Here is a 27919-nt window from a genome sequence, read left to right as displayed (position 1 = left end):
AGAGAGATGGGACGTACATGGTTCACCTATACTGTACACGACCCTGGCTGGCAGTACGAGCACTAGCAGCTACGCTTCCGCGGCTAGAGTCATCAGCTTAATGCGAACCGCTAAAATTACGCTCGCACAGGCAGTGCTATGTTAAGCGGAGTGACCAGTGCTCAATAAACCACAAACAACTAACGCTAGTAGGAAACATCCCTGCTGTCAATCATTCCTTAGAATTGTCTACTACTGACATAGCCAGTTTTGAGAGTTAGGAGTCATTATTGTGGAGTATATTAATAGCGCATAATCCTAATTTGGACTGCCTCGCACAATTGGCTGGTAGTCCTCAGAACATTAATAATGTGAAATTTCTCGACATTGTTGTCTGAAAGTTAGTGCTCGATGTAAATTTTAAGTGTTAAATATATGGTAAAACCTGATCTTTGACATATTTCTTATCTTTGCCCACTTGGATGGTATTTGCTATGTTCAATCTGATGGAAGAAAGGATTATCATAGATTTGAACAGCGGGTGAATAAATGTTATTCACTGTCACAACTTTTTGAATCGAGGACTCTAACCAGTATCTTTACCTTTAGCGTCTACAGAGCCCAAGTACGGGAGAAGTACATCCATACTGGTGTTTCACCTGGAATAGAGAAGTGTGCATTATACAACAGAACTATAAAGATAAGTAAAGAATGCGAGACAAAACTGAGGCAGAAGGAACGTTTGTGAAGCACTGAAGGTCATGCACACGTGAATTTATACGTACGTTAACACATTTCAGTCGTGAAAATGGAATTGCTATAACAAAGTTTTCTTCCAATGTATTTATGCACAGATGTAATTTTATCATTCAAACGATTAGAAAACATTATTACATTTACGTTAGATAGCATATTCTCCAGTTAAGTCTCCCTCTAGGTTCAGCGAGGCGTGATTAACAGCTCTGTAATTGAAGTATTTCTTAATACAAAAGCTGCCACGCTGCCACGTTAGATTTGTTGTTCCTGATAGAACCCATGGTTACTCTCCCACGACCAGCCACGTATCATACTTGTCTCAAACTGAAGCTGGGCGTGCTGCTAGGACTCCAATCCCACATACACATCGCTTTGAAATGCAAGCTTTACGAGATGTAATAACGCAAGGCTTCAGTAGACCCGTACAATGCCATACTGCGACGGCTAGGAGAGAGTAATCGTAAATATGGTGACGGTCCAACATTATGCTGAAATACTTCATGTATCTCTGTGCAGCGCTATTTCTCTTTTTTTGCGCTATAAGCCGTACTGACACAAATTTCTGACAGTATTTACTTTTTTGCTATCCTTAAGTAACTACCAAACCTCATAGTTTAGAACTTCCCAATTGCGAAACTTTTTAAAAAAGAGAACTGTAAATATTTCCTTATTAATTTCATGTAGCCTAAAGATTAACGAAACATCGATACTGACCGGAACGCAGCAGACCATGATATGCGTTAATAGCGTAAGATCAGGGCTGATTCCATTTATCTGATCTGCAAAATATTTAAAATATCCATTTTTGACTATAAATAAGTAAAAGCAAAATACAAAGAAAAACACAGTTCCACACTTTCTGATAAGATACTTTGAGTCGTTAGGTCAGATCGTATTGCTTTTCAAATTTATTCGATGATCGATGTTTCGATCCCTCTGCTGGGATCTTCTTCAGGATTTCATTGGCATCCCTGAATGGCTGCACACTGACGGAAAACAGAGTTGTGCTCATTTATAAAAAGCCATTTCCTCGTGTTTTTCGGAGAAGTCAAGTAACTGGCTAAAAATCTTCAGGCTGCTACTGGTACGTCGTCGTCGTTGGATAAATACTGAAGGAGTAGGTGAGTCCAAAATAACGTTGTGTGCCGTCTCGGCTGTTTTCTGGTAGTTATCTAGGTTCCTCTTTCGCTACAGATCTGTGTTAGCGTGTATACACGAAGACGGAGGCCTGTAGAATTAATCTCTGTTGAAACTGTACTCATCCTTCGATATTTTCACTGCTTCATGGAATGTCTTTGTACAAAATATTACTGTTTCTACCTAGACTGCGAATATTCTTAAAATCCAAATCCCGCCGCATTATTCGGGTTTTCCACAACCGTTGATTTGACATTTTATCTTAAAAAGTACGGCGTTCGTGCTCTTTAACGCGTTCTTTGATTATCCTTCCAGTTTCGCCAATACATACTTTGCCACAACCACACATCACTTCAAATACTCCAGCAGTGTGGAGGAGGTCAGGCATGTGCGTCGTAGATCAAAACATGTCTTATCTGGTGTTGACCGAGAAACGTAGTCCTTATATTACTCTTCAGAAACAGTCTGTTGAGACTATCGATTACTCTAGCCGCAAACAGAAACATTACAAAATATGCAGGAGGCTCCTCGGTCTTCGTGTTTCCACTTGTTTTCATTACCATAATTACCGCTTCAGACTTATTTATTGGGGACAACGCTAATAGCCCTCACTGTCCTTAACAGTGGCAACTTGCGAGAAGCTTGCCGTTGCTCTCCGTCATGTTATGAGACACACCGAAATCTATATTGTGGAGAGCACTACGGTAAGTGCTTGTGCCGTGTCTGTTGTGAGCAGAAAGGAAGGAGGAAGATGAGCCGCGACATCAGTGCAACAGATCTCTGAGACACTGGAGCAGTTCTAAAATTACGCTACAACCTCGTCTCTCTCGGACCGTTCAGAGACCTTCTGAGAACTACGGAAATGGACATTACCTCGCTCAAGGCACAGGTAGCATGTGGTACGGCCTAAGTGAACAACCGAAAGCAGATGATAGTACAGTAGGTTCCCACACTGTTCACTGGTGAGAGACGGGTGAAAAATGAGGGGAATTACGTCATGAGGGGATACTTCCTTTCTAAATAGTGCTATGTTGACAACCGGGAAGCATCGCGTCATGTGATTCTCGACGCACCCATATTCTACCATGAGCATGAACAAAAGTGTACCGCGCTTCATCTGTCGAGCTAATCTCCTTCTGCACTTCGTGCATGCAATGGAGGTGTTCCAGCGTCCATGATAATTTCTTAGCTCAATGAATAGCAGAAGGTGGGGGTACACATACGAGGTATGGCTCTTTTAGCTCACAGTGAAGAGGTGATTTCTGATAGAACCGCTACTCACTAATCACCGTTGCTCCGCATTAAATTGGCGAGTGATTAACCCAGGCCGGCCACTGTGGCCGAGCGGTTCTAGGCGCTTCAGTCCGGCACCGCGCTGCTGCTACAGCTGCAGGTTCGAATCCTACCTCGGGCATGGATGTGTGTGATGTCCTTAGGTTAGTCAGGTTTAAGTAGTTCTAAGTCTAGGGGACTGATGACCTCCGATGTTAAGCCCCATAGTGCTTAGAGCCATCTGAATCATTTTTGGTGAGCCCAATTGTAACCCACCTACGTGCTTTCACAATGCGCTACAATCCACAGTTCTGTGACATGCCGAACGATTCCATTCGCTGTGATGACAGGAGGCTCTCCGTTAGGGCACAGCGTCTACCTTTAATTCGGTTGCAATTGAGTATCTAGCGGATTAGCAAATTCATTTTAAATGCACTACAAATGTTATATTATTTAGCTATGTGGATAAATTAGTGCTGAAATCAACTTATATATATTAACAGGCCATAAGAAATGAAGTATGTTAAAAGACAATTGTAATTTCAGTTATTACAAAGGTTGCAGAACTAAATCAAAGAAAAACGTGATAAGGGGCATCGGTAGCTGCGTGTGACAAATTGTGTTACCTGTACACTTTGGTTCAGACATGTTGATGGTAGAACATGGGTGCGAAATACGTACAATGCATTAAGAAGTTTTATTGCGATACTCTGACATTTTCAATATTGTACTTCCGAAAGTTGTTACGTTACAATTTGTAGGTACAGAAGAGAATTGATCTAAAGACGAGATATAGAGGGTTAAGAAAGAAGAGAGTTAAAATGGACGAACAACAATGAATATGCGACCAGTGTCTACGTCAATAACGTGTCGCATTTGTCCCAACAACAACAAAAAACACAAAGAAAGCATATATTAAAATAGTATTTGACTAAAGAAAATAAAAATTCGCCTTCTGCGCAACACAAGTATATTTTTAATTTCCGCGTTAGTACGTCAGTGTTAATAGTATTACTAGTCTTCCTTTTTTTCCTCTTTCTTGTCCCTTTTTTCTGCATCGGCAAAGGTTCGGAACGATTATCAATGCATTTCCCATGGTTAAAATAAGGGGTAGCCGGATGCCCTTCCTGTCGCCACCCAGTGAACCCCCCCCCCCGGATGGAATGTGTGTACCCCAACTGTCTGCATGTGAAAGTGGAAGCTCATGGTGTTTAGAAGATGTCCTTCAATAATTTTTTTTTCTAAATGTATGCGAATCGTAGAACTGAGACGGGACTTGGGTACCAACCCAATATTCACCTGGTGGGATGCGGGAAACCGCCTGAAAACTACATCCACGGGAATACTGACTGTCGTCATTAATCCACCAGACGGATTAGCTCGTGGACCGATGTACCTCGCTATCGCGGAAGCAGTACTTTAACATGTACGGCTATCTGGGCAGATAGTGTTGATAGTATTACTAATACATAATACAGTAACATTCTTAAATAGCTACAACAAAAACTGCCTAGTAAATTATTTAAAAGCTGCCTAACCAAGGACACAAATCTATAGAAATAGTCTACGCTGATTCACCCGGCGTGGGAACAAATAATATTATTGACTAGTCGACCTAACTAAAGCTACAGAAGCAAAACGCCGCGTTACTGAAGCTATTCTAGGAAGTTTATTGCGACCAGTGTATTCATAACTTTACTGCTTGAGTCAGTGGTAACAGGTATCACAGAAATAAGACTGCAAATGCAAAGGTGCCTACGAACATAACAGAAGCATTTCATGTGAAGTTGGTGCTTTTTTGTTACACATCAGTTAACAGCTGCTTTTGAATAATATGGTAGTGCAGCTGCACTACCTACATTTTAAATATGGAAATGAAACCTTCCATTCTTCCACAGGACTGAACGGGAAGCCAATCAAGACTGATGTTGGACACTGTCACAAGGAATGCTCCAGCACCAGCGATAGTTTAGAGCTCATCGATGAGGTAAGAAATATACCAAAAGGTGTAGTGTACATAATTTTATCCTTTTGCGCAAAATTACTGATTGCATAGTGGGTAATACATAGAATAGTAATTATGACTTAACAACATAAAATTTAAGAAATAATCCAGCAATATCAGTAACAATGCTTAAAATCAACTGTTGCAGTATAGCGGGTAACGTGTAGCCAATTGGCGTCATGAAATAGAAATCACTGTTCTGAATATATTGCGTAGATTAAAGTGTTTAGCAAACAGACACTTACTGAGACGTCAAAACGGATCAAGAAACAGTGTGGTCCGGTGCAACGACCACTCCCGGACCTTCGAAACTGGTCAAGAAACACGTTTTCTTTTTTACAATCCTCCATTACAGAAAGTCTACGATATCGGAAGTGCTGACCACAAATGACAGATGTCTCACACCACTAAACGACACCTAGACAGCTATTCGCTGCCGTCACGTTCTTTCGTGTAGATACTACAGAGATAAGGATGCGAGTCATTAGGCAACGGCTTTCGCATCCGCCTCCGGGTCAATGGCTTGTCCTGCAAATCTTGTCAGGCATTGCTGTTATGATGTGAGAAAAAGCAGGTCATGAGACCTAGAAAGAAGAAGGGAATTTATCCCGTCTGGACGGGCTGCCAGGTGCGGTGTCAGCGTAATCGTGAGTCACGAAAGGAGTGCTGTCTGGCTTACAGCAAACCGGCAAGACAGGCGAAAGCTCGACAGCTGTCAGATGGCAATCTGGACGTATCATCTGGTCCAGGTGGTCAGGTTGTTCGGTTCAATAGCTCCGGTAATCTAGCGACGGTGGTGTGATTCACTTCAAGAAGCTCCTACTAAAACGGGACTCTCATACTTCAGGTCAGAAAAAAATTTCCCAAAAAACGGTTTGCTGATCCCACTCAGTTCCTAAAAGCAATCAACATTAAACACTTCCATAGATTTTACTGCATGGTCTCAAACACTTATTTTCCTCAAAGCAGACTTTTTTTTAATAAATTTTAAACTGTCTCCTGTGAGCTGTAGTATTATATTAATTTATTTCACGTCCTCTCTTATATCATTAGAGACTCAACACTGCCAAAGAACACAATACATGAGCCGCACACAGTATTAATAGTAATAATAATAATAGTGGGGGCAATGAAATGCGGTGTTAGAGTAAGTAAAGATTCTCAGTTCATTACCAGACAGCGCTGTAGGCCAGCAAACGGATGCACGTGATTCGACAGAAGGTTCCCGTGTTGTTTACTGGTGTAAAACCTATCAGACGATTATTTCATCCCTTCTACATATCCCCCAGACGAGAATATCTCGCCACCAGTGGTCCCTGTCATCAGCAGCTCATTCTGCCTTGGAGTTTTTCCCTGAACAGAGGTACAGCAGTTATCTTTAATCTATTTTCTCTTGAATGTATGTATAATGGTTGAAGCTTTCCAGAATCGCCAAGTCAAATGGCTCAAATGGCTCTGAGCACTATGGGTCATCAGTCCCCTAGAACTTAGAACTATTTAAACCTAACTAACGTAAGGACATCACACACATCCATGCCCGAGGCAGGATTTGAACTGGCGACCGTAGCAGTCGCGCGGTTCCGGACTGAAGCGCCTAGGGTAGCTCGGCCACCGCGGCCGACTGAAATGATGATGATTATGACAACACAACACCCAGTCCCTGAGCGTAGAAAAGCTCCGACCCAGCCGGGTATCGAACCCGGGCCTTTAGTATTGACATGCTGTAGCGCTGACCACTCATCTACCGGGGGCGGACCCAGGATTGCCACTTTCTGTTTTCACTACGTGAAAAAATATTCTGCAATACAATCTGTGTTAAATGTTCCTGCCCTGCCCCTTAGTGGTGTCACGACCTCTCACGAAGTTTCACTCATGTCCGAGGCAAGAATCCATATGCTCCTAGCAATACGTTGCATTCAAAACAAATTTTGTTACTTAATAACCCATTGATTACAAACTAAACGTTTGTCGGTAGAGCAAGATAAATTCTCGGCACTGTTACACTCATAGAATAGCGTTCAGAAGGGCCGACAGCCTCGCTTCGTCACAAAAGAGACGGTTAAAATAGTTAAACTCAGGAATCAGACATAAATGCTCTGCAGCAGTCTAAGTGCGTTCAGATAAATGCCACTGTCCGACAGTTGACTGGAAAGCATTTAATGCTAAAGTCGTTTCTTGCCGCTGCCGCCGAAATATCCACAAAGACAAAACAGGAGAACTACAACGTAGGCCAGGGATAACACCTCAGATTCCCGCAAAAACAATCGTTATTTACTTACTGTACTTTAATTACAGCACACTAGGACCATCTCTTGCGGCAGGACAGTCTCCAGCTATCTAACATGACTCCAGAACGTGTACCGAATACATTCTTCGCCACAGAGGATTCAAAACTCACCTGGCACACCCAAGGGCTGCCGACATTCTCAGATTTTGCGAGCTTCAGACGGCTCCCTACATTGCTTAAACATTCATGCCTTTTAGCCAATGATTGGCTTGTGACTCAGACACGGCAATTATCATTGGTGGCAAGAGCTGTCACATTATCGTCTATCCCTTGTTGAGAGATTTGTTTTCGTCCCCGGAAAATTTCTAATTTTTAAGTGGGCCTAGCAATTTGACCACAACATTCACTACATATAGTGAACTTCACCGAGAGCCCACATTATGCAGTGCTCTCAAACTTACACAGCACCGTCGCTAATGACTGACGTCGGAGAGACGTCGAAAACTGGATTAAATTCTTTCCGCCATTGGAGATAAAATTTCTTGCAGAGAATGAACATCACGACAAGAATCAGAGCGAATGAGATGTCCGATGCCTTCGATCTCACTGCTGCCCCATCTAAAGGATCTTTTACGAAGGAGTGAGGTCTACACAGTATTACGTAAAGTAACTTCTGCTTTAGCTTCAGAGAGAATATTTTCGTAAATATATTTTGTGGATATCAGCCGATGGAGCGCTCGACTGGCAACAAATTAACATGAACACTTCCACTAACAGATGACACGATAATTCCAGTAATTAAAAAAAGGGGTGGGGGGGGGGGAAAGCGATACTCTGCATGGAGACTTAAAGAGCCACGAAACAAATGTTAGAGAAACGCGAGATCTGTAGTGCATAAGGCTAACAGAAGTACTTAAGTTCAGTAAATCTTCCAGCCGGCCGCTATGGCCGGCGGCTCTAGGCGCTTCCGGAACCGCGCTGCTGCTACGGTCGCAGGTTCGAATCCTGCCTCGGGCATGGATGTGTCTGATGTCCTTAGGTTAGTTATGTTTAAGTAGTTCTAAGTCTAGGGGACTGATGACCTCAGATCTTAAGTCCCATAGTGCTTAGAGCCATTTGAACCATTTTTAAATCTTCCATTTTTACTAGTCTCAAAATCATATTTTGTGACTCTACCCTGGTGTGTAAAACTTAAGGTCAAAGTTAACTCCCACATGATGTGTCACTGCCAAGTAATATAGCTTGATGAAACTTGCACTATGCATAGAAAGAATTACTGCAATATAGTACAGGAGGTAACTGAAAGAAATGCGCAATAGCATGAAAGAAACGATATTTTATTGAAAGACAATAATTACACTGAAGTCAATGCGATTCGTGACGGTCCTACGGACATTACAAAAGGCGGGACATGTTTCTTAACGGGGTGAGTGATCACCGCGGATGGCAATGCATGCTCTGTGTCGTGCTACCATGCTGGCCACAAGACTGGTAAGGAATTCTTGTGGTAGGGCTTTCCATTCACCCCCCAGCGCGGTTGATAACTGCTGGATAGTCACTGGTGCTTGTGGACGTGCTGCAATACGTCTTCCCAACGCTTCCGCAAGTGCAGTACTAGACTGCAGTAGTTATTTCTGTGTATGATCAAGTTTCATAGAACTGTGTTACTTGACAATGGCAGACCATTCGAGAGTCACTTTCGTCCATTAGTTTCGCTCACTTACGAGCAGTAATAAGTATTTCCGTATTTAGTGAGATAATGTAAAAAACGTGATAGGCGTGCTCATTAGTCACTAACTACAACCCCACTCCTCTCTTTCACTTTCTTCTACCTTTCTTTCTTTTGCGTCGACACTGAGTACTACAAATAGTATGGAAGGACATTTACTAAATATTGCTAAGGGATCACACATTACGCAGTTTCAAGCGCTGATGTTGCTGTTTGGCATGTAACATGGTCAATGAAAGGTATCTGCTATGACAGAAACTGGCATAGAAATTCAGTGTAATGCGTGATTCGGGAATTTCCTTTTCGGGCCGTATTTCCTGAATGTACAGAATCGTATTTCATGATACCAACGTAAGCGTCGGCTTAACTGTCGGTTTAATGCTTGAACCAGTCTGAACTACTGCGTTCCAGAACGGCCCCCTTTTGTTCAGATACGTAATGTCAAAATCTCATGCAAAGGATAACTCAGTAAAGCCCTCTTAAATGAACCATCGTTGCCGGTCTTGCATTAATTATTTAAATGGTAGGGGGTTTATCTAACTAATGAAGAGGTACGGTAAGTTCAGATTTATTCAGTTTAATATTTCTCCTCGTCACACAAATGAGGAAATATCTACAGAATATTTACATATGAATGAGGAATATATATATGGGGGAAAGAATCACTTGTTAAAACACTTCTGGATGGGTCACAGGAAAACTGGTAAGACAAAATGAAGGTATCAGCTCTGAGGATCTTAGTCAAACTTTCATTCAGCGGCAGCAGAGAAACGTTGCATGGATCATCTTATATGAAGGGCTTGCTGGTCAGACATGTGGCAAATTAAGCACACGCCCTTGACGCTCCATGAACAACATTGCGGAAATGGGTGAACAGTGAACGCGACTCACTACGATGACGTCCCTCGCGAATCAGAGACAAGCAACTAATAGAATCATTGGCATGGAATTGAATAAATCGCACGTCTCCATAAAAGTCATTCTGGATTAAGAAAGTCTACTCGAGCCTACATGTCACCCAGTGAAGGAGCGCTTAAGAAACCAGATGTCACCGTTATAGTCTGCAGGCAGCGCCCATGCCTTTCGAAATCTGATGCCAGCATCTGCTCTCGTTGGAGACTGATACCAGTGCCCAGAGTTAGTTATGAACTAAAAGAGAACAAGAAACATCAGGATGTACTAATAATTAATTCATTAACCTTTACAATTTTGACTTCTTTGATTTCTCAAACCCTCTTCCATTCATTCTGTTAATAACTTCACTGACACCATGATTCACAGATTTTAGTTCTTGGGGATGTCAAAAATCGAAAGAAAGAAATTCCAGATGTCACAAAAATAACTCTTTTACACCTTAACTTTACAATACGGCTTCATCAACGACGATTCTCGCACCCAGTCACACTGCAAGCACATCAGAAATCATTGAACACATTATGTGAGGTTTACAGGGTTAACTCATACCACTAATAGCAACCATATATAAACGAACAAAAATCCAATTTTGACACACGCACTGATACATCAGTTATGACAAGCATATATACGTTTAACACCGGCATTAAAGAAAAATTAACAGTGTTACAAAATTTACATAGACTTGTCAGAAATACTAATTCAACAATCATAAAGAAAAGCACATACATTTAACACTGATGTTAAAGAAAGATTAAACAGTGTTACACCATTTCTATATCTACGATAATGGTGGAAGCTGCAGATATAAATTAAAATTTGTGCCGCAGTCGACACATTATATCCAACTAAGCCTTTCAACTTTTGTTCTAAAGTAATAATCAGTTAAATACTTCACCTAATACCAAGCAACAATTTTTTATTATTAGAAAATATACTCAAAAACAATAAGGCGATAAGGTGCACAGAGATTCTGGAAGCAAAGAAAAGTGGAATCCGGGACACTGAAACAATAGTAATTTCTATATCTACTTCGACAGTGGTCCTTATGCGCGATGTATGTTGGCAGTAGTAGAACCGTTCGGCAGTCAGCTACAAATGTCGGTTCTCTAAGTTTTCTCAATAGTATTTCTCGAAAAGAACGTCGCCTTCCCTCCAGGAATTCCCATTTGAGTTCCCGAAGGATCTCCTTAACACTTAACGTGTTGTTCGAACCTACCGGTAGCAAATCTAGCCGCCTGCCTCTGAATTGCTTCAATCCGACTGGTACCGATCCTAAACACTCGAGCAGTACTAAAGAATAGGTCGCACCAGCGTTCACATCCTTTACGAGTGAACCATCTTTCCTAAAATGCTCCCAACAAACCGAACTCGACCATTTGCCTTCCCTACCAAAGTTTTCACATGCTCGTTCCATCTCATATCGATTTGCAACGTTACGCCCAGATATTTAAACGACTTGACTGAGTCAAGCAGGACACTAGTAATACTGTATCCGAAAATTACAATTTTTTTCTTTCTAATCATCCGCATGAACTCAGTTTTTTCCACATTTAGGGGTAGCTGCCATTCATCACACCAACTGGTTCAAAATGGTTCAAATGGCTCTGAGCACTATGGGACTTAACATCTATGGTCATCAGTCCCCTAGAACTTAGAACTACTTAAACCTAACTAACCTAAGGACAGCACACAACACCCAGTCATCACGAGGCAGAGAAAATCTCTGACTCTGCCGGGAATCGAACCCGGGAACACCAACTGGTATTTTGTCTAAGTCGTCTTGTATCTTCCTACGGTCATTCAACTTCGACACCTTACCGTACATGACAGCATCATCAGCAAACAACTGGAGATCGCTGCGCACCCTGTCCGCCAAATCATTTATGTGTAGAGAGAACAACATTGGTCCTCTCGCACTCTCTGATGAACACTCGCCGTCGAGATCAACTTACTGGGTTCTATTATATAAAAAGTCATCGAACCACTCACATATCTGTGAACTTACGCCATATCCTCGTACCTTCGTTAACAGCTTGCAATGGGGCACCGTGTCAAATGTTTTCCGGAAATCTAGAAATATGGAATCTGCCTGTTGCCCTTCATCCATAGTTCTCAGTATATCATGTGAGAAAAGGGCAAGCTGAGCGATGCTTTCTAAAACCATGCTGATTCTTGAACATAAGCTTCTTAGTCGCAAGGAAGTTTATTATATTCGAACCGAGAATATGTCCAAGGCTTCTGCAGGAAACATAAGTTAGGGATATTGGTCTGTAATTTTGCAGGTCCGTTCTTTTACCTTTCTTATGTACTGGACTCAGCTGCGCTTTTTTCCAGTCGCTTGGGACTCTGTGCTGGGCGAGAGATTCACGATAAATACAAGCTAGGTAAGGGGCCAATGCCGTAGAATCCTCTTTGTAAAATCGAACTGGGATTCAAGCCGGACCTGGTGCTTTATTTGTTTTCATATCTTTCAGTTGTTTCTCTACGCCGGATATGCTTACTTCTATGTCGTCCATACGGGAGTCTCCTCGACGGTAAAATTATGGTATGTTTTTACGGTTCTCTTGTGTGAACGATTTATTAAACGCGAAATTTAAAACTTCGCGTTTCCTTTTGCCATCTTCAACAGCCGCACCATACACGAGACTGAATGGAAGCCTTAGAACCCGCTTGGCGATTTTACACACGACCAAAAGTTTCCAGGTTCTCTGCCAGATCTTTTGCTAAGGTGTGACGGAGGTAGTAGTTGTATGCTCTTCGCGCATAGGTTTTGTCACAGACATACCAATCTCTACTACCCTTTGCTTGTCGTCATTTGTGCGTCCCCCTTTGAACCGGGAGAACAATAGCCTCTGCTTCCTCAGCATCTACCGACTTCTGTTATTTAACCATGGTGGATCTCTTCCATCCTTTATCTATTTACAATGCACGTAACTCTCCAGACCACGATTTACAGTCTGCTTAAACTTTGCCCACAATTCCTCTACATCCATCTTACTGGAACTAAGTGATGCCATTTCAGTGTCCAAATGTGATGTTAATAACTGCTTATCTGCTCTATCTAGTAGAAACATTCTCCTAGCCTTCTTAATTGATTTATTAACTTTCGTAATCATAGTCGCTATGATGACATCATGATCGCTAAACCCCGTTTCTATACAGACATTGTAAGGTCTGGCCTTTTTGCAGCTACAAGGTCGAAGATATTTCCATTCGGTTTGGGCTGTCGAGCTAGCTGCTCAAGGCAATTTTCAGAAAGCGTGTTCTAAAGTATTTCGCGTGAGTGTCTGTCTGTATCCCCCGCAATGAATCCATAGACATCCCAGTCTATACTCGGCAGGTAAAGACGCCTCCAATTAGTGTTGCATGATCTGGATATTTACGCGCTATTGACTGTAGACTTCCTTTGAATGACTGTCACAGCGGAATCGGATGGCTGGCAGAAACATCCGACAATTAACTTAGTTTTACCTACACCTGTTATACACGACCAGATGACTTCACTGTCACACTCAAATGCGAACTGAGAAGAAACAATATTTTTGTCAACTGCAATGAACACACTCCCTCCTATGGCCTCTAATCTATCTTTCCGATATATGTTCCACGACACGCTAAATATCTCAGAGCTTTCCACTTACGGTTTCAGCCAGTTCTCGCTTCCAAGAATAATTTGAGCGCGAGGATTTCCCTGGAGGGCACTAAATTCGGGAACCTTATGAAGAATTTTTCGACAGTTTAATGACTAAATTGTGATGGTCTGACATTTCTTTATTCTGAACGCCGTTTGACTTTCCTCTATGTGAATCGACTGGCGGGTATTCTTCAGCACCTCAAACTACCGCCTAAGTTAAAAAACCCTTATGTGCACTCCACAAGTACTCTACTACCCGAGTAGCTGCTTCCTTTGTGTAGCAGCTTTCTTGTGTGTGACAGAATGAGACAAAAGGTAAGGGATTTGGACCCAATTTGTAAAAGCAGTCTATTGTCGCAAAATGAAGTGTCAAATCCAATCTCTGAGACAAGCATACAAATCACTGATCATCGTTCAGTCAAAGTAGCACCTCGTGCTAAAGTGTTCTTCAGTGCCCTGAAGGTCGGCTCAGCTGTGGAGATGGCAACTTGGTTATCCGGATGGTCTGATGTCTCCTGCCAGGTGCATAGGCCGGTTAGCACACGTGCCCCACCATGACTTTACCATGGGTGACAACTTGCTTGTCCTCTATCCCACGCCAAAGTGGCATGACGAAGAAGTCATCTGGCCTCTTGAAAAGTGAATGTTTTTCCAGGCTGTGGCATGTCTGCAACTGGAAACAGTGACAAGGGGGAGCGTGGCTCGCCGAAGTCTGCTGAGGCATGCTTGCGCTGCCCAATCGCAGGTCGATGAGTTACATGGCAGTAGGCGGCAGCATATTTCCCCTAACGCCAGCTCCTTTCAGGTCGTCTCATACCCGGCTTCTTTGCAGCGAGACCAAGCGTCGTTTCCTGCTGGCAAAATCCCATAGTTGTTAGTTGCCTTGTGTCTAGTTGTTTCCACGAGATCCTCCTTCTCGTGATTGCCCATCCATGCTTCTCATTGCTTGTGTATTCCTGCACATAATTTATATAACTTACATAGTTTTACATAATAGAAATACATCTTACCACAAACTTGGATACACAGAAAACACAATTTCTGTACAGGAATTGTTAAACATATAATAATAATAACCAGTACTGATGGCCTGTAGACACTGATGTGGTGATGAGGCTTGTGTGTTGTGAGGACAAAGTAAGCTATACTGAACGAATTCGATCATATCAAGCAGATAACCATAGAGGAGCCAGATTAACAATGCCCAACTCAAGCAACATAGTTCGAAAGATAATAAAGAATCCTTTACTGGATCAGTCGTCGCCTGAGTCAACAAAAACCCACTTCGCTTGCCAAGATATAGTGGACTAACGTCAAAATAATAGTAGAGTACAAGTTGGGAACCAGAATGAAAAAAGATCCTATCATAGCAGAAAAAAGGCGAATATGGGATGGGTAGAGCAAGGGCTGCAAAAGAAGGAAACTAGCTTTTCGACTTATCTGGCAGCTTGGAAGAAGACATCTTGACATAGTCGCGTTTTTTTATTTTTGTTAGTATTAGTACCCATGTCATGTAATATAATGCATTGTGTCAAGTAAAGTAATATGATACATGATGTCATGTCATATAACATGACATGTGCCACATGTCATCCAATATGGCGTTTGTCATGTCATGCAGTATGACACGATGTGTCATTAACGTTAAGGATGCATGCATCCCCACTCTGGGATACTTCCTATTATACATGCATCCCAATTTCAGATACTTAATGTCATAGAAGCATTCCACTATCTAAAAGCTTATAAATTTGTGTGTCTCTGTTCGTACACCCCTCACCATACATGTAACAGGGGTTTGGCCTGGGGAACAACTTGTCCCATCATGGAAAAAAATTCAGCTGCCCCAACCAGAAACAAAAAATTGTTTTAACATCCCCCAGGAAGAAATCTAGTCCTAGAAATTTTATCCCCCAGAAAAACTTTTCAGCTATTTTAGGTAAGCTAATCAGTCATCTGATATTATATGATGTTATTTTTTGTTTAGTATGGCTGGCCAATCTTCTGGATTTTGTGCACAAGATCAGGGATTGAAGATACAGGTGTGCCAACACCTTGCAGTTAAGACAGTTCACTGCGCTAGGAAAGTAGCGTTAACTCGTAAAAAACCCCGAATAGCTCAAAATGTTTTGATTTAAATGTCTTTGAAGGTGCCAGGTAAATAGAAAAGCTAGTCCCTTCTTTTGTATCTCTAATTCTGCCCAGAACGTATTAGCCTCTTTTGTGCTATGATAGGAGCATTTTTCACTCTGGTTCCCAGCACTTACGCTACCATTATTTTGACATTAGATCGCCATAGCTTGGCAACTGATATAGGTTTTTGTTGACTCAAGCGACGACTGATCCCATATAGCTTTTTTAATTGTCTTTCGAATCATATTCCTTGAGTCGGGTGTCATTAATCTGGCTCCTCTACAGTTACCTACCTGGTATGCTTAAACCTGTCCAGTATAGCCTCCTGTGTCCTCACTATCAGAGCACACAAGCCTCACCACGTCAAAGCCAATTTTTTTTATTTTTTAAGGTTTTTCTTACTTTTATCGCCGTTATTTTTTTTTAATGTTACGCACATTTTACTCATATACAAATGAGACTGTACACGCAAACATTGAAAAATAATCATAAATACTTGATACAATGTACAAAATAACAGCACACATAAATAAGATTCCGACCTTAATATTAAATACTGTGAGAAGTTTAAGATAATAATGCATGTAAATAGTCTAAATAATGTGTGTACATAGTTTGTATTACGTAGATAAACTTAACGATACTGCCATATTACACAGATAAATTTACTTCAATGCTTACTACATCGCAACCAGAACGATTCGTGCAACAAATAATACTATTGGAATGTATACATCTTGATATCTCTTACCTTAAAATTCTTTCCACTGTTTATTTAAAGTATGCATTAATAGAAATTGAAAATTTTGAAATCACCAATAGAACAACTTCCATGAATAATTTTAGCACGAAATGTTGCAACAACTAATACGAATGAAGTATGAGTAGATTGGCTGAAATAAGCAGAAGAACTACGAAACAATGTACGCATTACAGAATACTAATAACTTCTCAACGAAAATTGACGAACTTACGTTTCCTACGAGATGGCACAGTAGTTTTTGAACAACAAGCAGTAAAAGATTTTCAGTTGGTTAGAAACAAGGTGACCTTTTTTCTGACAAATATTTTTATAGAAATTTTCAGTTTAGATCAATGTTCTGCATGGTCATCGATAAAGCTTCAAATGCTCAAGCAAATAGTATATTATTTTGTACGGGGCTGGGCATAAACTGATTTGGTACATGCAGTGTTTTGCACGTCCAAAGATTTTTCGATGTGAGTAAAATCTTTAACATATAAACAACGAAACGATAATAAATATAATAACCAGTTTTTTTAGTTACAAGGGTTGGAACTTTAATAGTGGCAACTATTTATTTACAGCTCGTACAACAGAGATATGTGTTTCAGAGTTTTACTGACCTTCAAACTAGTCACCAGAATTGTGTATAACCCGTTGGCAGCGATGTGGAAGTCGTAGAATACTCTTAGCAGTGCCAGTTTGGTTGACAGTTCGAGCGGCGCGGTCTATTGCCCGGCGAATTTGTACCAGTTCTGAAGTGAATGCTGTGAAGTGTTTCCTACAGTTTAGAAATCGAGCTGAATTCACGAAGGCTTAAGTCAGGGGAGTGCAGTAGGTGTTTATAGCACTTAGCAGCCCCATCAGTCAAACAAATCAGTAACAGCTTGCACTGTACGTGCTTGAGCATTGTCCTGCAAAATGATGGTCAGGTCCTGCAGAAAGTGTAATCACTTCTGTCTCTATGCTGTTCATTTCTGGAACAAAACTTATGACCAGCTTAGAGACAGAACTAATGACACTTTCTGAAGGACCTGACCATCATTTTGCAGGACAATGTTCAACCACGTACAGTGCAAGCTGTTACTGATTCGTTTGACTGATGGGGCTGCTAAGTGCTATACCGCTTACTGCACTCTCTTGACTTAAGCCCTCGTAAGTTCAACTCCATTTCTAAACTGAAGGAAACACAAGTGGTGCGCTTAAAAAATCAAAAAAATGTTGTTTTTGCACTTAAAATCCGAGTGTAGCTAGATTTCTGAAAGCGAGTTTTCAATTTTGTCGTAATAATGCACTTGTGAGTTGATTCACTTTGAACCGTTCCCGCGCATTCGATTCACGTATGAACGATTTTGATGTCCTACATTTAACTCGACTTTAAACGATCGTATCTAGACAATGAATAAATATTGTGGGATAAAAGCGATTTTGTTTTCATTTTGTCTATTTATTTATCTTCGTGCAAAGTTTGAATCGATTCGTATAAGTTTAAAATATACAAATTGTGCGCTTCAGAAACCTCCCAGAAAAGCATGTTTTTCTCTTGAAACCCAAACGAAGCAAAATCTTTTCAAACAGGTAACTGGACCAAACTCAACCATCAGTCTTGCTCCAGGCCGGAATTCTTTAAGGGTGATTGTTTTTGCATGTAAAACCCAAACGAGGTGACTGCACACCTAAAATCCAAACGGTTCACATATAAATGATGCTATTAGCTAAGCATTAATTTCGGAACAATTAAAACCTTTTGCAAAAGGAGTTAATCGATTCGCACAATTTTCCTGGGTTCCACTTCCGGTTTGTCATTCAGACTTGCTTAATATACTGTAACATACACGGATGTGACAAAAGTCATGAGATACCTCGTAATATCGTGTAGGGCCTCTTTTTACACAGCGTAGTGCAGCAACGTGCCGTGGCATAGACTCATCACGTCGTCGGACGTCCCCTGCAGAATTACTGAGCCATGGTGCCTCTACGACTGTCCAGAATTGCGAAGATGTTGCCGGTGCAGGATTTGTGCACGAAATAACTTCTGACTACGCCCATAAATTTTCGATGGTATTCATGTCGGGCGATCTCGGTGGCCAAATAATCCGCTCAAACCGTCCAGAATATTTAACATGCCGTATCGTCAGCCGTAAAAATTCCATCGCAAATAGCTGTAAATAGTCTCCAAGTAGCCGAACATAACACTTTTCCGTCAACGATCGGTTCTGTTTGACCAGAAGCCCCACGGTCCACACCATTATGGAGCCAGCACCAGCTTGCACAGTGCATTGTTGACAACCTGGGTCCATTGGTTCGTGGGGTCTGCGCCACACACGAACCCTTCCATCAGCTTTTACCAACTGAAATTGCTACTCATCTGACCAGGCCACGGTTTTCCAGTCGTCTAGTGTCCAATCAATACGGTCACGAGCCCAGAAGAGGCGTTGCAGTTGATATCGTGCTGTTAGCAAACACACTAGCGCCGCTCGTCTGCTGCCAAAGCCCATTAACGCCAAGTTTCGCCACACTATTCTAACGGATACTTTCGTCATACGTACCACATTGATTTCTGCGGTTTTTTCACGCAGTGCTGCTTGTCTGTTAGCACTGATAACTCCACGCAAGTGCTATTGTTCTCGGTTGTTCTCGGCTGTTAAGCGAAGGCCATCGGCCACTGCGTTGTCCGGGATGAGGGCTAATGTCTGAAATGTAGTATTCTCGGCAAACTCTTGCAACTGTGGATCTCGGAATATTGAACTCGCTAACGATTTCCGAAATGGAATGTCTAGCTCCACCTACCAGTCCGCATTCGAAGTCTTAACTCTCGTCGTGTGGCCATACTCACGTTGGAAACCTTTTCACATGAATCACCCGAGTACAAAGGACAGCTCTACCAATGCACTGCTCTTCATACGTTGTGTACGCGGTACTATCGCCATCTGAATATGGGCATATCACTATCCTACGACTTTTGTCACATCAGTGTAGCTACAGTAAGACAGATGTTGGAATGGGTACACAAATAGCCGCTGGTCCGTGGTAAACCAAAAACTTTTTACCTCTTGTACCTAGCTGTAATAGGAACCAAGCACCAAGTTCGGCCCCTCTCCCGCCCCAAACCACGATTCTGTGTGTGTCCTTTTCATAGATATTTGTTACAGCGCTTCCACGCTGTAATGTTAATAACAATTGGGGTTAATGGTCTCCAAAAATAACAGTGATAGCACCATTCCTTTAGTTCGGAAACAAAAAAGCTTTGCAAGGCATATGTCCATAATAGCATTGAAAGATATATACAGAGCAGACAGAAACAGACTGAAAACTTTGTAAGGGTTCTGCATGATATGTTGTGCTAACGAATAACTAAGAAAAAAATTCGATACTTTGCCCCCGTTTACGAGTTAATTAGTATAGAAGTTAACCAATCAGGCCGCAAATTCAAGCGTTCTGCCAGATACAATTAGTGACTGTTGTTCAAATAGCGTAGATAATAGCGCGTGAGACTGCTCAGCCTTTGGCTCAGGTACGTTCCAACTTTTGTAATGCTCTTTTGTTCGCTTTCAGGAAACCAAACGACGAACACGTCTGGTGACACTGTCTATAGCAGGCCTCTTGAACTTATGCGCGGAATGGGCTTGTTGACTAAATTCAAAGCTAATTAACTCGCAAATGGCGCAACACACCGAGACGTTTTCTTAGCAATTATTTCTCAACACAATCTACCCTGCACCACTTTTAAAAGCTTTTCTGGCTGTTTCTGGTCACCCTATAAATAAATACATATTGGTATCTCTCATCGACCCTACACATCTTAAAATTATAAAAAGAAAATCCAAAATCTTTCCTTGATAAAAAAATGTTTATCGGTTATATTCGACACTACCTGCGTGGCTACGCTATTTCTTCAGATACTACCTGCTGAATAGGAGAATCTACTCTAAGATACATAGACAGAAGGTACTAAACTACAAAAAGCAGTCGCTCAACACCAAGTCAGGATATCCCTTAACGTCATGCACTATTCTTTCGTACACATTCCTGTTTCTGTGGTATGGTTTGATGCTTTGGCCATTCACTGTTCTCTTCTTGATCCTCAGTTATTGTTTTTACCTTTGGTCGCTCCCCTTTTTTTTATTATATCTGAGTCCAATTGGAAATCTAAATTTATCATTGTTATTTTAGTTACTTGTGATTATCGTATATGACATCGTCTACGAGTCTCATACGTTATTTCATCTCCAGAAATCTTACATCAAAAGTCTCATTCAGCCAAAACACTGAGTACACTCAGGTGACCGATCTGAGCTACGCACATATGTCACAAAACGTATTCCTTTTTCATTATTTAACGTATTACTTTTTTATTATTTACCCCTCAATTCTTTCCTTCTACCTGAAACCCATTCCCTCAATAATGACTACTCTTAGTGGGCACTGGTACTACAAAACATAGAACGCAGAAGAACTTCAATTTCAACCACCTCCTCAGAATCTTCTTTCAAAAGAAACACATCTGAAAAGAAGTCTGGGCACTGAGTTTACATTTAAATAGCAACAAAATTTTGACTAAAATTAATTAAAACAGCACCCCGCTCTTCTCAACACAATTCTACAAATTCCCTCTTAATACTCCCATGTTCTCCACTGTTCGTGAAACCAGCTCGTGATAACAAAAGAAACCACACGAACTCTCCAAAATTGCCCCATTCAGCGTCTCTTGAGAATCCTAACCGTCCAGCATTCTCTAATTATTAATTCCTTCAATAATTTTGATTTACACAGGCAAAGTAACTCCATTAATCTTATTTTTCACCAAAGGAGACAAAAAATAACACAAGCATGTTGTTACACAGATAACCGCAATCAAACAAAAACTGAAAAAGGAAACACCACTGTAAAGTACAACAATGGACCTCCGAAATTCATCAGAACACACAAAAAAATTCTCTAAAATTCCCATTTTTTGACAAAACCGCCATGAAATATTTAATCGAAATTTTCGAGAAAACTTAAGCAACTTACATCACTAAACCGAATTTTGAGGACTGAGTGCCTTAATCGGATTAATGATCTATTCTTCGAATGAAACAGGGAGTACCACAAAATAAAACAGAAACCAATATAAATTCCAATAGGCTACAAAATACAAGGGGAAGAGAGAGAGAGAGAGAGAGAGAGAGAGAGAGAGAGAGAGAGAGAGAGAGAGAACGAATAACGCATATCCTATAACTGCTACAAAGCTAACACCTAATATTTGTTCCCACTATTTACATACGCATGATTTCGTGATTAACTACCCTTTTCAATACTCCAGTCCTACTCAGCAAAAATCAAACACAATAGTACTACAAAACTACCACCAAAACAACTATAAAACATAACCACACATTATTTACGCATTTATCAATACACTATGTACCACACATTATTTACGCATTTATCAATACACTATGTACACAAGTTGCAGTGCCGTGCACTCATTGTTTACAATGCTCCACGAGTCCGTTGAGCGAAGTTCCAATATATCAACCACCCGTCTGTGTAGCCCTTGCCTGTGAGAAACTTTGCCTGATCGGTGCCCATAGTTTCTATGAAAATTCCCCAGTTTCTAAGCTGTTGAGTGTAAGGACTAGAAATCGCCTCTACCCACCTGACGGTATCTGTCATTACGATTTGCATATCTGTATGGCTGGTTCCAGAAACTCTGCTGATTCAGCACCCGTGGCCAATGCCTGTTTCCTCCTCTCTCGCAAGTTCCAGCTTCTGTAGCAGGCCATTAAATGCATCTACACTGACCTTATAATGCCTGGCAAGCACCAGTCGGTTGTTCATAGGCATTTTCATGAAACAAGGCGAAATAATTTCCGCAGGACTGAATGCTACATCCACGATTTTTTTTCTGACGTAGCATGACACCAAAAAATTTTACTGGGCTGCTGAAATTCGAACCTTCAGAATTTCTACCCAACAGAGTATTGTGCTTAAGACTTCCTTAAACCGCTGGTACAATTCAACATCTTAGGCCAAAGGATGCATTTGCGTAGCTAGTTCCACCTCGAGGTAGCCACACACAAATTCCAGTTTATTACCGAGTGACCAGGTGGAAGGTAATGAATTATCAAATTGTTCGATCCAAGTACGTGTTGCCTCATCAACATCTGTTGTCCTGATACATCTGGAACTTGCACAGTGAGACAAAATGCTTGTGACTGAATGGCTCAGTCTCGTAGAGAAGTCATTTAACTGCATGTTAGTGGATAGCAGCTATAATCACAGCTTCCTTCTGAACTTACAAGCTTAGCATGAGCCCTAAACTTTCTTCCTCTGCAGTTTCATTCAGAGTTTCATCATCACTGCCCCCTTACGTCTAGCACTCATAAAATTTCCCTTGAAATTCTCTTAATCGTTGATCATTATCCAATTTTTCCCCGCAATGTCGCTTATTGATTTCTACTTGATTCACCCTGAATGCGAGGAGTGACCTTACTTTTCAGCCTCAGCCACTTGGGTATGTACCATCCGAGACCTCTTACGCATTTCTGTGTCCTTGAGCTTGTGATTCTCAAATAGAAATTTTTCTACAGCTCCACTATTCCGTGGTCAGTTTTCTCTGGCAATTTATAGAACTGATTTTCCACTCTATTTAACCTACAGTCTACTCGCTCAGTTCGCCTTTTTAGTCCCTTTTGGCATTGTTCTAATTGGCTAGTTCTTGCTGCATTATAGAAATCTGTTCTAGTTGTGTCCTGACTGCCACTTACCGTATCTCCATGGCTGTTAACATTTCACCATGAGCATATGCGGTATTCTGACACTGTTTCAACTGTTCTGTCTCTTCTTTGATCTCACTACTTTGTTTGTCGAGTTTAACGGTCCTGCCTAAATCTTGTTTAATCTCCCACAGCTCCTTACTCATCACTTCTATCGATTCCTCATTCATCTCTTCCTCTATCGATTCCTCATTCATCTCTTCCTGTTGCCTCTTCATCTCCTGTAATTTCACATGAGTTCTTTTTTATGATTACTCTATTGCAATGTGAAACTTATCTTCCTCACAAGAGGATTCTGCCGACAAAGCAAGAGACTGCTGGCTCAATTGAGCATGGCTACTGGGATTAGAATCAGATATTTCACAACTGATTTCTTCTGTATTTTATGAAGCAGCATTGATCCTACGTTACCCTGTTTTCTGGCTCATTCTCACCAGTCCTAAACCTGCATGTCACTCACAATTTTCTAAGTTCATCTTGCTCCCCTGACTTAGTTGTTCCCATGAACACCTAACTGCACTAATAGTAGCACCTAACTGCACTAACAGTAGCACTAATAGCATCTCATTTAGTTGCACAGGTCCATCAATAATCATCTCTGTATCTATATGACGATCCATGGTCTGAAACACCCCCTAATTCTGGTCTTGTTGTGTATCCTCATGAGTCTACGCTTTAGCTGAAACAAGATGTGACACTGTCTCCCAAAAAGCTTATCCTCACATAAATTCGTAAAACATGTACATAGATAAAAACAGTAATGCCATAAAATAACAGATTAAACAGGTATATCAAAAATATATGGCAAAAAATTACAAAGGAGGAAAGAAATGTAAGATATGTTTATGCATGCAAGAAAAAACGATGCCGATAATTTCACATTATATGTCCGAATTCAAGCTGGAACATGTCATCAGAAGTCTTTGGGTAGCTGAATCGACATGTCATGCAAGATGTGATCACATCAGAAGACCTCACATAAGTGAATCCTGGCAAGGTCGCCATATTATCTAGTCACACAGGAGCAAATTTCTGGCCCAGGACAGAACCGTGGGCCATTCCCATGGTTATCTCTGTCGGATGTGGCCTACTGATCTGAGGACCATTGTTTTCCACTTATGTGCAGTCTGCCTGTTCTATCTGGTCTCTCCGATCTGTCCACAGGCTGGATCCTTTACTGTATTGGATTGGGATGAGTCAGAGAATTTGTGGTTTTTCTGCAGACCCAGGACAGTGGTGTATACTTGACAGGCCAGGAGCCTCAGGGGACGGATTACACCATTTGTGAGTGCATCTAACCACAAGTACATTGTATGGCGAGGAGTTTCATAGGCATTGTTTTTACTGTACTACATTTCTTCATTTTGAAAGTAGTTTATATTTTCGAGAGAATGTTTGGACGATGCTGGGAACAAATTTGGGGCAGTCGCTGGCTGTTTGTACACTATGCATATTTCTCAAAAGAAACAATCAGACAAAAGGGTCAAAAATGGATTGCCAAAAGACAGTGTTCCAGGTGAATGATTCAGGATAGTGGGTATAGCTATTAGAATTATGAAGATTGAATACGCTAGGAAGAGGGTGTTAGTGAACCTTTGTAAAGCACAGTAATTCGTAGTACCTCTACAATAATGGATATAACATTGTTATTGGTTATACCCTACAATAATCAACATAACACGAGCAACATTCTATTGGTATTCACTATATTTCCGAAATCATTAAGGCATTTTAAATCTGAAACAACAACAAAATGCGTATTTTTGTCACCAGATGCTTTTCATTTTATTGAAATAAAACTTTATCAGTTGCCTGTAACTAAACATATATATAATCTGCCTTGCTTTCTACACCTGAAAACAGTTCGTTACAAAAGATGTTGTTGCTTATCATATGTTATGTCTGATTTTCGATCGCATCAGGAGACGCCGCCTGCTTACATGTTTTTGAGGTATTCCCTCGTTTGGTACTGTTGTTTCTCGTACAGTGCCTGTAGAGTCGGATTTAAAATACTTTAAGTTATCATAAGCATCTATCGACAATATGGTCACACAAATGAATTTTTCCTTAAACTATTTCGAATTCTGTAGCTTCGTTTTTATAACACTTTGGTCCTAGGTTGGAATACTGTCTAGAAAAGTTTCAGCCATTTTCTACATTCTTATTTGTGGAAAGTTCATGCTTCACTTTTCAGAAGCAAGGTATTTATTTCACGGTACACTTGAGTTAAGTTTTACGATGTGGTCATTGATCCATCCCCTTAACGATACTTGTAGCAGCTGAAACTCCCTGTCACCTTTAAATTACTCATTCATCATTGGCGAATTTCGATTATAAGCTACTTTTCTCTTTTGCCATGTTAAAGTTTGCTTCTTTTGGTAAAACAAAGTAAGATTTATACAATGTCATCTCGCTAACATCCTAATGCAATTGCATTTGCGACAGAATCCTGAAACAGTGATTTTTTAAATGAGTAACTGAGGATAATCACCTCAAAAGCTTATGAAAAATCATGTTCCCTTTATAAAAATAATTCCTAATTTCTTCACTTATCTTTTCGCAAAGTCAGACATGCTCATTCCACCAAATATCGACGACTCTTAAAAAATTACATCTTTCCTTGCAAATGTTTACAGTTACTCATACATCGCAGAGGAGAAAAAAGTCCAGCATGTTTACCATGAGACTCTCCTTTTTGAGTACTATCATTTGCCAAAATATAATTCGACCTCTCGAAACCGTTTATGAAATATTAGGCACGTTGAAAAATATTCACTCTCCAGCGTGTGCGAATAAATGACTGAATACATCACGCACAAATTTCTTTCAAATTAAGAACTCTACCCGAGCCTACATGTATTCCAGCGGAGCTGCGACTACCAAACGAAAAATTGTTCTCAGAGTCTAAAGGCAGCATCTGTCTAAATTTCATGCCAGAATCTCCTCCCGTCGGAGTCTGACAGAGCAGTGTCGAGGCAGCGTCTGACCAGGTCAAAACCTCAATTCTGAGTCAGAACATATGCTTTCGACAACATCTGAGGTCGAAGACGAAGTGTCTTGAAAGCTTCGCTTCCCTTCTTATCTCAGTGTCCCGCGAGAAGAAAAGAAAAAACTAGTCATCCTACAACATTCCTCGTCCACTCAAAACGTTTAACTAGCGGTCAGCCAATGAGAAGAGAGGAGACTGACTTTTCGAAACCTTTCCAAAGAAAATTTTGATAATATCTAACTGGAAGTTCCCACGTAAGAAAAGAGAGAGAGCTGTTTAAAGTCTGGCATGGGTCCAGTATGTCACGGTACATCTTTATTTGGAAACTCTGAAATTCCATCATCTAGTCGCCCCTATAAACGGGAGAGTTGTACCTCAGATAGTGGTCGCCAACTTCACGGCATCAATTGGACGCTTCCTAGTCTTGTGAAACGCCTTTGGCAAAGAAAATATTGCGTTTCTCATTCCAAACTTCTCAGGGCGTGATCAAGTCAGTGTTTCGGCAAAGAAAGGGAGCTAACTTCCTCTGTTGCGGCGAGCCTACGCGCAAATATTCTCAAACATGTAACCGACAAGTTTTCTAGCACTCAAGTGGAAGTCGTGGCGCCCCATAGCAAGCGACCCAGAGAGTAAAGTGGTGCCTGTCCTATGACGCACCTACCGCCAGTCTTTATAAACATAATCAACAAATCGCTTTTCGTGAAGAAACACAAAGGGAAGACCGCTCACCCAACTGCAGGTCGAAATGGTTCAAATGGCTCTGAGCACTATGGGACTCAACTGCTGAGGTCATTAGTCCCCTAGAACTTAGAACTAGTTAAACCTAACTAACCTAAGGACGTCACACACAGCCATGCCCGAGGCAGGATTCGAACCTGCGACCGTAGCGGTCTCGCGGTTCCAGACTGCAGCGCCAGAACCGTGCGGCCACTTCGGCCGGCAACTGCAGGTCGGATGTCGGATCCTGCAGAGTCGCGTTCTCTCACGCCGGGTGGGGCCTTCCCCGCTCCAGAGCCGCGCTGACCGTACAGGTTTCGCTACCAAGCAAAAGCTTAGGTACTATCGTCACAAAAAAACTGCTCATGCTTTGTTTCTAGCGGGAGTGTATCCAAATTACAGTCCGAAGGTGGGATGTGAGAGGAACTACTAGTTACTAACCTTATGCAATTGTTGCTGTTACTGCCTCTCTTCCACATTCATTCTTTTCATCAGAGTGGCAAGAATTTGTGTCACATAAAACAAGTCAGCCAGACCACTGGCAGAAGGGTTTCACTATGTATCTGTCTTACTAATAAAGTGCATGCAGTTTCTAGTTGTACAATTTGTCGGTGCCTTCGGTGTGTTATGTGTATCGAAATGAAGTCTAAAAAGCGATGTTGGTATACATACCATGAAGCAAGGAATCAGTTGTGAAGACCTTACGTGTGGGTGACCAGACATTCTTAGTGTTTAGGACAGCTAACACCATTGTTATAACCAAAGTTTCAATGAGACAAAACCTCGTTTGCTGATCCACTTCCCGGTTCGACTGTCTGTTGAGAGACTCAAGAAAACGCGTATAAAATATAGGAAATCGATGTATTTAAGCCCAGCGGACCGCATATGGAATGAACAGTGAATTCGTATCAAAAAAGCAA

General features: G+C 41.3%; 1 protein-coding gene across 2 annotated transcripts in view; it reads left to right on the top strand.

Moving 5' to 3' along the window:
* Positions 1–27919, top strand: part of LOC124777113 — a 211293-nt gene that overhangs the window by 69627 nt on the left and 113747 nt on the right. For both annotated transcript variants that reach the window (XM_047252399.1, XM_047252400.1), the window contains exon 3: positions 5043–5131. In XM_047252399.1, the coding sequence (XP_047108355.1) occupies positions 5043–5131 (89 nt within the window). The remainder of the gene's footprint in view (positions 1–5042; positions 5132–27919) is intronic.

This window comes from Schistocerca piceifrons, chromosome 2, assembly GCF_021461385.2.
Source record: "Schistocerca piceifrons isolate TAMUIC-IGC-003096 chromosome 2, iqSchPice1.1, whole genome shotgun sequence".
NCBI classification, from domain to species: domain Eukaryota; kingdom Metazoa; phylum Arthropoda; class Insecta; order Orthoptera; family Acrididae; genus Schistocerca; species Schistocerca piceifrons.
This window is presented reverse-complemented; position numbering and strand designations above follow the sequence as displayed.